Source organism: Schistocerca gregaria, chromosome 2, assembly GCF_023897955.1.
Source record: "Schistocerca gregaria isolate iqSchGreg1 chromosome 2, iqSchGreg1.2, whole genome shotgun sequence".
Classification (NCBI taxonomy): Eukaryota; Metazoa; Arthropoda; class Insecta; order Orthoptera; family Acrididae; genus Schistocerca; species Schistocerca gregaria.
In genome coordinates, this window is record NC_064921.1 from 650,199,428 (window position 1) to 650,215,859 (window position 16,432).

At 37.2% G+C, this 16,432-nt stretch overlaps 1 protein-coding gene across 1 annotated transcript in view; it reads left to right on the plus strand.

Annotated features, from left to right (window-relative positions):
* Positions 1–14,577, plus strand: part of LOC126334683 (ATP-dependent zinc metalloprotease YME1L-like) — a 105,386-nt gene extending 90,809 nt beyond the window's left edge. The window contains exons 11-14 of the mRNA XM_049997159.1: positions 4,701–4,852; positions 5,160–5,306; positions 8,978–9,139; positions 13,703–14,577. Of these exons, the coding sequence (XP_049853116.1) occupies positions 4,701–4,852; positions 5,160–5,306; positions 8,978–9,139; positions 13,703–13,858 (617 nt within the window). The 3' untranslated portion in view covers positions 13,859–14,577. The remainder of the gene's footprint in view (positions 1–4,700; positions 4,853–5,159; positions 5,307–8,977; positions 9,140–13,702) is intronic.
* The last annotated feature ends 1,855 nt before the right edge of the window (positions 14,578–16,432 follow it).

The window sequence follows — 16,432 nt, forward strand, 5'->3', positions numbered from 1 at the left end:
TTGTGCAACGCAGCTAGCTCTTTATTCGCACGAAGTAATGGCTGCTATCGAGAGGGGATCTCAAGTTGATTCCGTATTTCTAGATTTCCGGAAAGCTTTTGACACCGTTCCTCACAAGCGACTTCTAATCAAGCTGCGGAGCTATGGGGTATCGTCTCAGTTGTGCGACTGGATTCGTGATTTCCTGTCAGGAAGGTCGCAGTTCGTAGTAATAGACGGCAAATCATCGAGTAAAACTGAAGTGATATCAGGTGTTCCCCAGGGAAGCGTCCTGGGACCTCTACTGTTCCTGATCTATATAAATGACATGGGTGACAATCAGAGCAGTTCTCTTAGACTGTTCGCAGATGATGCTGTAATTTACCGTCTAGTAAGGTCATCCGAAGACCAGTATCAGCTGCAAAGCGATTTAGAAAAGATTGCTGTATGGTGTGTCAGGTGGCAGTTGACGCTAAATAACGAAAAGTGTGAGATGATCCACATGAGTTCCAAAAGAAATCCGTTGGAATTTGATTACTCGATAAATAGTACAATTCTCAAGGCTGTCAATTCAACTAAGTACCTGGGTGTTAAAATTACGAACAACTTCAGTTGGAAGGACCACATAGATAATATTGTCGGGAAGGCGAGCCAAAGGTTGCGTTTTATTGGAAGGACACTTAGAAGATGCAACAAGTCCACTAAAGAGACAGCTTACACTACACTCGTTCGTCCTCTGTTAGAATATTGCTGCGCGGTGTGGGATCCTTACCAAGTGGGATTGACGGAGGACATCGAAAGGGTGCAAAAAAGGGCAGCTCGTTTTGTATTATCGCGTTGTAGGGGAGAGAGTGTGGCAGCTATGATACACGAGTTGGGATGGAAGTCATTACAGCATAGACGTTTTTCGTCGCGGCGAGACCTTTTTACGAAATTTCAGTCACCAACTTTCTCTTCCGAATGCGAAAATATTTTGTTGAGCTCAACCTACATAGGTAGGAATGATCATCAAAATAAAATAAGAGAAATCAGAGCTCGAACAGAAAGGTTTAGGTGTTCGTTTTTCCCGCTCGCTGTTTGGGAGTGGAATAGTAGAGAGATAGTATGATTGTGGTTCGATGAACCCTCTGCCAAGCACTTAAATGTGAATTGCAGAGTAGTCATGTAGATGTAGATGTAGATGTAGACATTCAAAGCAGATTTCCTTTTATGCAAAATGAACTATGTGCGAGAATGTACAGTGAATTTCTTAAATCACAAAGCGTTTGACTCTCATTTAAAAATCAACTCTTTGAGGACGACCATTTAGAAGAATTTCAAGCCCAGAAGACGAGACATTTGCATCATTATTAAAAAAAATTACTGGCACATTTGTGTGATGTATCTTAAAGTGTAACACACACAAGAAAGATCAACATTATTTGTGGAAGCTTAGCTTCTCTTCCAACTTATTAATCTTTGAGACCAATATTAAATGTGAATGCTATGTATATTAATTTAAGCCATTAACTTTTCTTATTTGTGCATTCGCGCTACTTAAGAGTGATTGGCTGGCTACATCACGTGTCCTGTTGCTATCATCAGCCGTCAAGATCACGTGAATGTGCTATAACGCTTACAAAAGCGCATCGCAATTTCAATGCTTCGGAAAGTGACATGCGTTGTTCGGTGGAATTCAGATTTATACCTTCGTAATACGAAAGTATGCAGCTTACATGTTGCTGCATATCAATGGTCTTTCAAAACTTTTTTTTCCCCCTGAGTTTCGTTTTCTAAAGTGCCGGGAAATTCTATGTCTGTATATAAAACCATAAACATTCAAAGGATTGATGACTTTTACAGTGTCGAGGAAGAGTATACTTTCACTTAATGCGGAAAAAGTGTATTTTCACCCGGGAGAAAATGTATTTTTAACCAGGAAATCTGGGAAAAATCCAGGATTTTTTTTTTCTTTGTCCACATTTACACCCTGAACTATAATGCTACAAAAGCTAATTGTTTGGAAGTGGGGTACATCACAGTGACCACAGCAGGAGCTCATTAAACATTGAATAATTAGAATTTCTATGTTAAATAGTATTATAACTCCTACTTGGCCAAGGACATACATTACCTGTAATTTCTAATTGCTTTTAGTGTCGGGTGCAGTCTCATCATTGGGGAGTGGAATAACTTGTTCACAGCTGACTGTAATAATAAGATACAATGCAGCAAATGATTTGTATTGCACAGAAACAATAATCAGCTTCATAATAAGATATTTAGACTTTAAGGTTAGACTTGCAAAAACACACATCACCAAACCAGTCACTTCTCAACACAATTAAATAGCTGGAATATAAAAGTATTCCTTTTCCATGATTAATAAAGGATATTAATAACTTTAGTAGTAAAGAAAAACATGTTTGAACATAATTAATCTTAATATTATACCAAATTACAAAGAGCAAGGAAAATGGCTTCCTTATGTGAAGACAGACAAAACACAAAAAGGTAACAAAGAGACTTCACTCCTTAAGTTGTTTGTAAACATTTGAAACATGAAATTACTGATGTGATTCTAACAATACATATTACAATCTGATCTCTGGCATAGCGAGAAATATTAATTTATTACAAAGTGCCAGTATTACTAATCATGGGTTTCAGAGGAAGTCCTTCCTTGCCCTATAGTTGTGGTGCCACTGCTGCTCTTGTCTTCAGGCCCTTAATGACGTTTCACAAAAAGCTTGGCTTACTGGAATAGAAAAGCTTCAAGAAAAGGAGAACAGATGGATCCTTGGATCACTATGTATACAGAAAATCTATGCACACTGATCTCTATCTCTGCATTTCAAGCCATCATCATCAGCTGTCACAAAGAAATTTGGTGCTAAAGACTCTGGTCCATAGAGCTCAAACACTTTCAGATAAGGATAGCATCACCAAAAAAACATCTATGAATAATGTTGGTACTCACATCATCAAACTGAACAGGTATTGCATTCAAAATCAAGAACACCCACGGAAGAGGTAGAGATTATGAGATCAAAACTGAGAAAGGGACTACAATAATTGCTTAACAGCCTTATGATGGCCCACTATCTGGAAAGATCGGTAGACTTCTATGGAGACATGGCTTCCAGTGTATTTTGTTCCCTTCAGCTGAGAGTAAAAGTGTTCTTTGTAATGTTAAAAATGAGCTAGGTCTCCAAAAGCCCAGTGTATACCAAACTTTTTGCACATGTGGCATTTGTTAACATGGGGCAGATTATTAGAACAGTTAAGCAAAGGTACAAGAATCACCAGTGACCCAGCCAGCTAAATCAACCAAGCGAATCAGCTGTCGCAAACCACTACTTCGAATATAATCAAGAATTGATATACGATGACACAAGTATCTTGATGTGAACACATATTTTCGGGAACAGCGTAATTAAGGAGTCTGTTGAAATAAATATGTCAGAAAACCTAATAAAGAGAGATAGAAGTTTCAGTTTAAATAACCTTATGGGTTTGGCATTCAACATCTCACCAGCCATCAAATCTTGCAGCACATGAAGAAACCACTGTTTCAGTCATATTGTGCTTGAAATGGAAACAACAACCCAGCAGAATATCTGGAAGCACTCCATTAAAGAAGTTTTCTTATTGGTATGATAAAGCATAATACTTTACATATACTAATGTAAAGGAGTAACTTTTTCTCAAATTTTGCACGAATTTGATGAAGACATAGGTCAGTATTACTGAAGGATAAGAGGATATCAAATGAGGAATAAGATCAGTCATCACTTACACTACAAGAAGAGTTGACATACATTCTGTATAAAATCCGTTAAAAAATAGCAAAATATTAAGAGTTGGCTGGAAAGACTTCTGCCTGTAGTTTGTGAGCCAATGGATTATTTTTCTAATGGTGTATCTCATATCATGTCAGTACCTGCAGGTGAACAGTTTTAGATCGCTCACAAGAAGGTAACTAAATGTAAATATAACACTAGTAAATAGTAGAAATTCTAAATTTGCTTACCCCTGACATGTTACGCTCCTTTATAATAATAAGCACAAAAATTAAAAATATCCACATGATTTCATCAAATTTGTGATTTCTTGATAAAAAAAAGGAAGAGGGTGGATGGAGAGGGTAAGAACTGATGAATTTTTAAAATGATCAAATGAAAAGTTGCCTATGCTCTGATGCTATGGACAAATTAGATTAGGACAAGAAGGAATCTTATGATCTGTATCATTTTCTGTGCTACTGACTGCTAACTTTTTATGAATTTCCACAATTGAATATATCTAGGAATCAACAAGAACATTCCGATTGTAAATGGATTGACTTCATTTTCTTTTTTACTGAGTAACTGCTGTGTCACTATGCGGAGTTATGGATTATTACAGAAGTTATGTCATTGTTGAAGTTCTTTTTTTAATTTCTTCTAGTTTGTTGAAACTAACCTAGACCTTGTTCCCAGGGACCAAAAATTTTGTTTCATGTGCACCATTTAACCATCTTGCCAATTTTTTTCACACATGGCGTACAGTGAGCAAAGTTAATAACTTGCAGTGCTAGAATTAGTGTCTTTTCCAAAGAGTTCAAGTGCAAAGATAATTTTCTCATATTTAACTTGTGTACTTCAAGTGTATAGACAGTCCGCTACAAAGAGTGTGTAAGTGTAATGATGAGACATTTTCAAGCAATCTGAATTCATGTCGTCATTTTCATTTCATACTAGGTCCTGAAAGAAAATCAAGAATACCTGATGAGGAAGCAAATACAATAACAGCTTACCATGAAGGTGGTCATGCAATTGTGGCTTATTACACTAAAGATTCGCATCCACTACATAAAGTAACTATTATACCTCGTGGTCCATCCCTTGGCCATGTAAGTTGAATAAAGTTAACAATTCAAGAAATAATATATTAATTATTTTATTATAACATGATAGAGTCAACTTTAACACTATTACTGTTTAAGAATTTTTCCATAAAGGTTCAAGAAAGTTAAAAAAAGAAAAAGAAAGGGGGACAAGACCACTTGCCCTTTGTTTGTCATTACACACAAACATCATTGTAATATATATCAGCATCTTAAGTTTTTACTTAGACAATTTATGTAAACGAGCATTCATTTCCGTCTGTGTGTGGCATCACTCAGATAGTATTTTATATGTATTAAATATTTTGTTTAGACAGCATATATACCAGAAAAAGAGCGTTACCATGTTACAAAGTCGCAGCTCATGGCTATGTTGGATACAATGATGGGTGGTCGGGCAGCTGAAGAACTCATCTTCGGTCCTGATAAAATAACTTCAGGAGCCTCAAGTGATTTAAAGGTATTGATAATTTTATGTAATATGTAGCTCCAAAATGACAAATAACAGCAAACCATTAACTGTTAGATAAACTTTTTTTTCTGTTTGGCTATTGAAGATTGTGGTTAGTTATTGTCGCAGAAATGCGGTACAGTTATAAAAATAATGTGGCTCTGAGGGAAGTAAGATACATTACATACCAGCAATTTGAAGATGTGTGTGTGTGTGTGTGTGTGCGTGTGTGTGTGTGTGTGTGTGTGTGTGTGTGTGTGTGTGTGTCATAAACATGACAAACATGTTGAGTGGATGGAAGTTGTGATGTTGTAGTGTCAGACATGCAAACATGTTGATTGAGTGGAAGTTGTGACGATGTAATGTAGACCATAAATTATTTTATGGCTCACTAGTGTTAAACAGTTATGAGAGGTTCAGATATTGATGCTTGAGTCATTTCAGATATATTTTCGAACTGATTTTTTCCTTTTGTTTATTAATTTTGGCATATTCTCTTGTGTTGCTGATGGTCATTCATAAGACATTTGCAAATCATCTGACTTTTTTCAAACAACTTAAAGGGAATTTAGCCAGGTAATATTAACAGCAACCGCCAATATTTTGGTTGGAGTACACCCCGCCATTTTCAAGGCAGTTGAAAATTGTATACGCCAGGAGAAACTCGGGCCTCAGTTCATCTACGTTTACCAGTTTCTATACGTCCCATTCTTATATTAGATAGAAACAGGAATAATTATAGTATTGTGAGGAGGACATATTGCTACTTACCATATAGAGAAGATACAGACAAGCTCTACAAGTAGACTGCCAAAAGCATGACCTTTTTGCCAAAATGCCTTCTTCTAAAGTACATAACATTCAAATCCACACAAGCACAACTTGTACACCTATGGCCACTGTCTCTATCCACTGGGGCCTGGCTGCCAGTGGCCAGAGACATGAGTTGTGCTTGTGTGTTTACTTTAGAAAAAGACCTTTTGGCCAAAAGCTTGCATATTTGGCAGTCTTTTTGTTGTGCCTATCTGTGACTCTGCATCTCCTCTACATGATGAGTAGTAGTATATCCTTTTTGTATTACTGTAATTATTCCACTGTTTGATTTTGAATAACAGAAAAAGGAATGAAATGTACCTCTAATGTAACAACAAACTTAGTTTCTACCAACAGAAAAAGGAATTAAATTTGTCTCTAGAGTAAAAACAAATTTAGTTTATTTACAGGTTCTGTAATTAAGAATACAATTTAGAGATTATAAATCCTCGAAATTCTAATTAACATCCATGCAACCGTGAGGCTACTTTATGTAAGTCACACACACATGACAAAATCCTTAGTACATCACCAAAGCAGTATTTATTGGAACCAAGTGTGACTCAGAGTTGGAGCTAAGCTATATCCTGTTTGTTTATGAAGCACAGGACAATTTTAGACTTGATAAGAGTGCAAAAAACTGTTCACATATAATTATGGTCTTAAAATCAATTTTTGAAATTTTTAAATGAGCTTCAAGATATCAACATAACATATACTAATGCGTTCAGACAGGGAGACACTATTGGTTGTTCACTCATTAGTCCTGATCATTTTGTCAAAATGAATTTAATGTGTTTTGTCTTCAATTCTGAGGGCTGTGGGTGAGATGAGCCTTAGGCAGAGGTTAAAATCTGTCATCTGCGGAGATTCCCTCATCAATCTGCAGCACATCCAGCACCTGTACATAGTAGAGAAAACAATACAGAACATCTTTCTTCAGTTTTGAAGATGGGGGAAATAGATGTGTCACTCTGCTATGTTCTTGAAATGGTGAATTCATGAGAACGAGGTAGCCAGTACTGCATCCAAGAAGGCTTGTACGAGTGTGGTCCAGTGTGCTGCATGCTACAATGTCATTGTTGAGTAACTCTGTAATGTGTTTGTGGGAGGAAGAGTGAGTGGGAATGATAGACAATACATGATCGATAAAAGTGACTGTAAGACAATGGAACACTACCTTCTGGCTGTTAGGCAGGGTGAAGTCCACTTAACGTATGTATCTTTAAATAAATCACAGTCCCCTGATGCTTAGTACCATCCTCACGTATAAACTCCTACCAGTGTATGATGATTATGATGTGCAGATTATAGTTCGTCGTTAATTTAACTTGGTGTATGTTACATCATGGAAAAAAGTTGGAGACCAATTGATTAGCAGACATGCCTACAATTTTAAGTAGGAATGAGATTAATGTGTTACATGTTTCGAAATTTGGTGCATTGTCTGATATTCTACCTGTGTGTGTGTGTGTGTGTGTGTGTGTGTGTGTGTGTGTGTGTGTGTGTGTGTGAGAGAGAGAGAGAGAGAGAGAGAGAGAGAGAGAGAGAGAGAGAGAGAGAGGGGGGGGGGGGGGGGGGGGGGATCAACCACAATTACCAGACTGTTTTGTGCTCTTTCTAGTCCTGTATTGTAATAATACATTAGAACAATCACATTATTTTAACAGTTTTAAGTATTAAATCATGGAGAGGGACTGTGTGTGCGAATCTGAGGAAGGAAATGTGACTTTATGTACTTGGCTTTTGGTATGCCTACATTTTATATACTTGTATTTTAACCACTTTCATCTCATAAAGGATTTATAAGGCCACTGATAAACATCATGTTCAACAAGCTAAACAAACCAGAATTACATATTGTGCCTGTTGCTTCAACCTAATGCAGATACAGTGCTCATCTTTGGTTAGAACCTTCTAGTCGACCGTGAAGTAATTGTAAAAAATATTTTGTGATAACATAATTTTTGCATTATTTTCATACATTATGGAATACACAAAATATGCCCTAAAGCCAGAAAAAATATCCTATACCAGGCATGGAAATCACAATTGGGCTTGCCTCTATGTACTGTGTATAGGCCTGCTACTAATCAACCACCCATTGGTTACAGGAATTTTGTATTCAGTTTTTTTCTGTTTGTCTTATAAGTTTCAGTTATTTCTATCGACAATGTGGGTGTCCACCTTAAGAATTTTTCTGTACAGTTTTCCCAGTATGTTTAATTAATTCAGAAAATGTTCCATGGACTAATTGGTCTCTGACTCAGTGTTGTTGTCATAAGACTAGTAATCAGAACATACAGCCAAAAGTTCATTGAAATATAGTGTAGAGCATATTCAGAATAATAGCACTGAAAAGATGCAGACTTATTGCCTTGATGTTGATTACAAGACGTTTTGAGTGAACTGCTGAAAATTAGTCAGTTCCTCAACCTAATTAGTTATTCTATAGTCATATCTTGTGTGATGTTATCCTCGCAAGCTTCTCTCTCTCTCTCTCTCTCTCTCTCTCTCTCTCTCTCTCTCTCTCTCTCTCTCTCTTTCCAGGAGAGAGGGACCACATAACTGAGATTAACTGTCAACCTCCAGAGAACAGCATTAATTGAAATGTGATCCGTTACACAATAATTTTCAATAAATCCCTTTATTTCTCTCATTCTGTGCCCCAATCTTGGTTTTAAGGTTGGCACACTGAATCTGGTTTTCCTTAAATTATCTGTTAGATGAAAACTCATATTTTATGTATGTTTTATTATCATATATTCATTTGTTTTTTCTCTGCATTGTGTTTATATTTTATGACTGGATTTTTGATAATGGTTTCAGCTAAACTATGTAAACTGTGTGCTTTTGTTTATTTACAGCAAGCAACTTCTATTGCAACCCACATGGTTAAAGAATGGGGAATGTCTGAAAAAGTTGGCCTCCGGACATATGATAACAGCAACAAATCATTAGTTGTTGTTAATGAGCTTAGTCCAGGCACAGCAGAATTGATTGACAGTGAAATTAAAAGGCTAATGATGGTAAGGATCGTGTTTGGTTTTGTGTGTAACACTTTCATATGTGAACAGGGATTATGTGGACAAATGCTAAATAGAGATGTGTAATTATAAATTGGTTTTTTCACTCTTGACTCTCTCTTAACTAAGCCACCGTGCACTAAGTAAAGGCATTCTAAGGAACTTAATTACCTTCAAAGTATAAGGGAAATATGCACGGTGCATAAAAAAAAAATCATCTGATTTAAAGAAATCGCAACTATGATGTTATTTGGGATATGTGCGTGAACAGGGCTTGAATGTTTAAACTTAAGTATAGCTGTCACTGGAGCTCTGGAGAGGAGATTCTTGCATCTCATTGATTGTTTGTGGCAGTGCCCTTCTGCTGCAGTGGCAGCTGTAGGAAATGTGGCAGCGTAACTAACAGGGTGCCTATTAAAAGTACGGCCATCTGGATAATGGCTGATACAGCTCTTGGTAAAGAATTGAGGTGTGCAAGTCAGCCTGTGAGTGATTTTCATTTTACTACTAAATACATTAAAACTTCTCCCCCATGAACCATGGACCTTGCCGTTGGTGGGGAGGCTTGCGTGCCTCAGCGATACAGGTGGCCGCACCGTAGGTACAACCACAATGGAAGGGTATCTGTTGAGAGGCCAGACAAACGTGTGGTTCCTGAAGAGGGGCAGCAGCCTTTTCAGTAGTTGCAGAGGCAACAGTCTGGAGGTTGACTGATCTGGCCTTGTAACAATAACCAAAACGGCCTTGCTGTGCTGGTACTGCGAACGGCTGAAAGCAAGGTTAAACTACAGCCGTAATTTTTCCCGAGGGCATGCAGCTTTACTGTATGGTTACATGATGATGGCGCCCTCTTGGGTAAAATATTCCGGAGGTAAAATTGTCCCCCATTCGGATCTCCGGGCGGGGACTACTCAAGAGGACGTTGTTATCAGGAGAAAGAAAACTGCCGTTCTACGGATTGGAGCGTGGAATGTCAGATCCCTTAATCGAGCAAGTAGGTTAGAAAATTTAAAAAGGGAAATGGATAGGTTAAAGTTAGATATAGTGGAAATTAGTGAAGTCTGGTGGCAGGAGGAACAAGACTTTTGGTCAGGTGAATACAGGGTTATAAGTACAAAATCAAATAGAAGTAATGCAGGAGTAGGATTAATAATGAATAAAAAAATAGGAGTGTGGGTAAACTACTACAAACAGCATAGTGAACGCATTATTGTGGCCAAGATAGACACGAAGCCCACACCTACTTCAGTAGTACAAGTTTATATGCCAACTAGTACTGCAGATGATGAAGAAATTGATGAAATGTATGATGAGATGAAAGAAATTATTCAGATAGTGAAGGGAGACGAAAATTTAATAGTCATGGGTGCCTGGAATTCGAGTGTAGGAAAAGGGAGAGAAGGAAACATAGTAGGTGAATATGGATTGGGGGGAAGAAATGAAAGAGGAAGCCATCTGGTAGAATTTTGCGTAGAGCATAATGTAATCATAGCTAACACTTGGTTCAAGAATCATAAAAGAAGGTTGTATACATGGAAGAATCCCGGAGATACTAAAAGATATCAGATAGATTATATAATGGTAAGACAGAGATTTAGGAACCAGGTTTTAAATTGTAAGACATTTCCAGGGGCAGATGTGGACTCTGACCACAATCTTTTGGTTATGAACTGCAGATTAAAATTGAAGAAACTGCAAAAAGGTGGGAATTTAAGGAGATGGGACCTGGATAAACTGACTAAACCAGAGGATGTACTGAGTTTCAGGGAGAGGATAGGGGAACAATTGACAGCAGTGGGGGAAAGAAGTACAGTAGAAGAAGAATGGGTAGCTCTGAGGGATGAAGTAGTGAAGGCAGCAGAGGATCAGACGAGGGCTAGTAGAAATCCTTGGGTAACAGAAGGTATATTGAATTTAATTGATGAAAGGATAAAATATAAAAATGCAGTAAATGAAGCAGGCAAAAAGGAATACAAACGTCTCAAAAATGAGATTGACAGGAAGTGCAAAATGGCTAAGCAGGGATGGCTAGAGGACAAATGTAAGGATGTAGAGGCTTATCTCACTAGGGGTAAGATAGATACAGCCTACAGGAAAATTAGAGAGACTTTTGGAGAAAAGAGAACCACTTGTATGAATATTAAGAGCTCAGACGGAAATCCAGTTCTAAGCAAAGAAGGGAAACCAGAAGGGTGGAAGGAGTATGTAGAGGGTCTATACAAGGGCGATGTACTTGAGGACAATATTATGGAAATGGAAGAGGATGTAGATGAAGATGAAATGGGAGATACGATATTGCGTGAAGTGTTTGACAGAGCACTGAAAGACCTGAGCCAAAACAAGGCCCTGGGAGCAGACAACATTCCATTAGAACTACTGACGGCCTTGGGAGGGCAGGCCTGACAAAACTCTACCATCTGGTGAGCAAGATGTATGAGACAGGCGAAAATACCCTCAGACTTCAAGAAGAATATAATAATTCCAATCCTAAAGAAAGCAGGTGTTGACAGATCTGAAAATTACTGAACTATCAGTTTAATAAGTCACGGCTGCAAAATACTAACACAAATTCTTTACAGATGGATGGAAAAACTAGTAGAAGCAGACCTAGGGGAAGATCAGTTTGGATTCTGTAGAAATATTGGAACATGTGAGGCAATACTGACCCTACGTCTTATCTTAGAAGCTAGATTAAGGAAAGGCAAACCTACATTTCCAGCATTTGTAGACTTAGAGAAAGCTTTTGACAATGTTGACTGGAATACTCTCTTTCAAATTCTGACGGTGGCAGGAGTAAAATATAGGGAGCAAAAGGCTATTTACAATCTGTATAGAACCCAAATGGCAGTTATAAGAGTTAAGGGGCATGAAAGGGAAGCAGTGGTTGGGAAGGGAGTGAGACAGAGTTGTATCCTCTCCCCAATGTTATTCAATCTGTATATTGAGCAAGTAGTGAAGGAAACAAAAGAAAAATTCAGAGTACGTATTAAAATCCATGGAGAAGAAATAAAAACTTTGAGGTTCGCCGATGACATTGTAATTCTGGAAGAGACAGCAAAGGACTTGGAAGGGCAGTCGAATGGAATCGACAGTGTCTTGAAAGGAGGATATAAGATGAACATCAACAAAAGCAAAATGAGGATAATGGAATGTAGTCAAATTAAATCGGGTGATGCTGAGGGAATTAGATTAGGAAATGAGACGCTTGAAGTAGTAAAGGAGTTTTGCTATTTGGGGAGCAAAATAACTGATGATGGTCGAAGTAGAGAAGATATAATAAGTAGACTGGCAATGGCAAGGAAAGCGTTTCTGAAGAGGAGAAATTTGTTAACATCGAGTATAGATTTAAGTGTCAGGAAGTCATTTCTGAAAGTATTTGTATGGAGTGTAGCCATGTATGGAAGTGAAACATGGACGATAAATAGTTTGGACAAGAAGAGAATAGAAGCTTTCAAAATGTGGTGCTACAGAAGAATACTGAAGATTAGATGGGTAGATCAAGTAACTAATGAGGAGGTATTGAATAGAATTGGGGAGAAGAGGAATTTGTGGCACTACTTGATGAGAAGAAGGGACCGGTTGGTAGGACATGTTCTGAGGCATCAAGGGATGACAAATTTAGCATTGAAGGGCAGTGTGGAGGCTAAAAATCGTAGAGGGAGACCAAGAGATGAATACACTAAGCAGATTCAGAAGGATGTAGGTTGCAGTAGGTACTGGGAGATGAAGAAACTTGCACAGGATAGGGTAGCATGGAGAGGTGCATCAAACCAGTCTCAGGCCTGAAGACCACAACAACAACAACAACAACAACAACAACATTAAAACTACATGAGAAATTCATTAAAGTAGAAAAGCATCAGCATTCCTCTTCATGGCACCTAAAGACTCCATCATGCATTTGTGCATGGGATAACAGGCACAGCCCATTTAACTTCCCTCTTATGTGTCTTAAAATCCCAATCTCAAACCAAGTGTACTCCCATTACCCCACTCTTCTGTTTCTTCTAAATTATTTAAAACTGCATAATATTTAAAGCAAAGTATGAATTGTAGAATATTTTAATTAGTGAAATATTGTGTGTGTTTGTATTTGGTTTCAGTAGATTGCTAAAAAGCCTGTATATGATGAGATTCGCTCTGCCAACAGTAAAGCCTCATTTACACCTCTTTAAATTAAAGTAAAACAAGCAAAGTAGCTTTCAAAGACAATTTACCAGTTTTTATTGCTGTATACTTCTAGCTGTGAACAAATGCTTCAAATGGAGGGAAAGAGAGAACATCAAGAATGTGTACATGAATGTAGACTTTCGCAGCAGATACAGTTGATGAATGCTCTCAGATTACCACCTAGGTGGCAGTATTAAAAAACCACTACATTTGGACGAGTGACATACTGACATCTTTTGTTGAAGTGTTAGATTTTGTAGATGTTGTCCTTCTTACATATGTGGTTTATTTGTCAAGTTTGTGTAATATTTAATGTACTTGATGTTCATCACAGACAAGTCTATTTCATTACTGGAAATTGTTCAATATTATTAATATGTATGTATTTTTCAACAGGAATCTTATGAACGTGCTAAGAGCATTCTCAAAGCTCATCACAAAGAGCACAAGTTGCTGGCTGAAGCTTTGCTAAAATATGAGACACTTGATGCTGAAGATATTAAAGCAATAATGAAGGGCAAAGATACTTCAGATAGGAGTCAGCCTGTATGACGGAGGAATTGTTTATAGGCAGTGTCAAACTTTTCAATAAATTTCCGTTCATAAAACAAAGAAACCACACTGTAAATTGAAATAAATAGTTTTCAGCTGTGAAGAGGATGTGATATCGGACCTTATTTTATGCAGTTTGTTTTTCCATGTACAGACCACAGCAACAGACTTTTGTTTACTAATGTAATTTCTACCATTAATTTATTGTACCCAACGTTCGTAATCCTGCAGTTGTGATTTACTTTGTTAAAGATGAGTCTTCCATACATACATCTTTGTTTTTCCTTATAATCCAGCCAACTGTCAGGAATTACAATTTCGTATAATTTAAGGAAAGAAATGGTGTATTTTTGGAACACATTGAATTTTGAACTGCAGTTTTTCTAAGAGGTTTAATGAAATATGCTCACTTTACAACCTGTGTATCACTTGTCATATTTGTGTTTTGTACTTGTAGTTTTAATTCAATCCTGCCTACATATTTTATTGATGACACGTTGATTGGGTTGGAAGTTACTTGTACTGCCATTATTTGCCTGCATCTTGTTTGATCTCATATGTGACACTTTGATGCACGTCTTGAACAAAATCTATTTGCAATATCTCATTGTGATTGCCACAGTTTGCATTTTATATAAAAAAATAGGAATATGCACTTTTATTTCAGTGTGATTTGTTAGTTGTGTACACCTGAAATAAATATGTGTATTTCATTTGAATTTGTTATTGTATTATTTTTTTCAGTTCATTGTTACTTGATTTTATAATTCACATAATTAAATTCTCCTGTAACGATGTCGTTTATGGTAAGACAACATCTTTTGTTTCAGAGATGATTGGGCCTACTAACATAAATAGGTGCAATATCTTGACACCTTTCCAATCACAGCATGACATCAACTACACTTCCATTGTATAAAAGACTGTATTCGTTAATAGTAAACAGATGATTCTCATTGGGGGGGGGATTATGTAAATCTTACTTTTTTTTTCAATGTGTGTGTGTGTGTGTGTGTGTGTGTGTGTGTGTGTGTGTGTGTGTGTGTGTTTTACTTTTCACCCCTAACATATTACTATTACAACCGGTTATGTAAGCTGCCATGCAGCTAGAGTTTAGAGAGAATGAAAGAAAGGGGGGGGGGGGGGGGGGGAGGTCACATTTATCCATAGCTGTTAAGCTGTGAGTGTCGAATAAAATTTGGTTGACTGTGCAGCTATAATGCTAAAGAGGTATTTAATTTGTTTAGCCTCTTGCAGACATTGATTACTGTATATCATTGCTACATATGGGGGCATTTGGTGTATCAATCTTTGAACATACCAGCATGTTCTGCACTGCACTGTTGTAGCTTTAGAAATGCCTTATTTATCTAGTAATAACATGATGCCAATGCCTCTAAGTAGATAAGACTTCTGACACACTTAGAGCTGCACTGATAAGAGATAAATATTACCCAAAGAATTCTGTAAAAAATTCATTTTATTGTGTGACACTTAATGTAAATCAAATGAAAGTGTTACAGCATGGATTTAAATAAGCATGAAACTTGCTTGAGAGCACCACTAAATCAGCTATTGAACATTTGTTGCACTTTGACCACAGCTATTAACTGTACATGATAGATGTACGATGTTTATTATTGAACAAGTGGTGGTGTAAATCTGTATTCTCCACAGAGTTTATTGCTGTCAACTTGGCTGTTGGGCATAGTGAAAAAAAACTTTTGACTAGAAGAGATGTAAATACACCTTAATTCATGAAAAATTGGAACTAATTGTCACTGGAGAAGTTCAAAAATATATTGTAACACCTTAAAGAAATTACCAAGAAGGAATTCATACATGGTTCTCTCCTAGTTTTAATTCCTACACAATATTTTTGTCTCAAGTAAAACATCAGTTATCATTTGAGTCGAAGAATAGGTTCACGCTTTTGCAGAACATGCAAGAAACTAATTGTTGTCCTCAGTCAACACATTGGAATATTCATATATTTTCAAAGTAAACAAAAAGAAACAGTACTCTTCTTGGCACTTAATGTTCTTGCACACAGAACTCTGCCCACCACCAGAGCCCTGAATGTTAGGAAAAATAAAAAATGGTATATTCAGGCAGTATATTTTTTTAAATCTTCTGTTGTTCTTATTATCTGTATGCCCAGTGCTGCAGAGAATACATCATTCAGTAGCTGGTAGATCACAGCCACCTGGTGTTGGCCGTTAGATGGTGGCGCAGATTAGATTTTGGACACAGTGTTGCCAACATGTCAGATTTTTCATGTGGATGACACTTTCAACATTACACGGGTTTTAAAGCCATTGTTATTCGGTGCTAAAGAAACTATCTGCATAGAGCATGGCGCAGATATACATTTACGTTGTCTGCTTATTCGCTGATAAAGATGTCATTTATGATTGACCTACATGTATTTACTATTGAGGTTGATCAATGCATACAAAGCTGTCATAGGAGTTTCCATATGGTGTGAGCATTTGCTGGTTAAATTCTTTGCCTCCTCTGTACACTGTCTGCGTAGAATGTAATAAAAAGTCTTTAGGTACTGTTATTCAAATC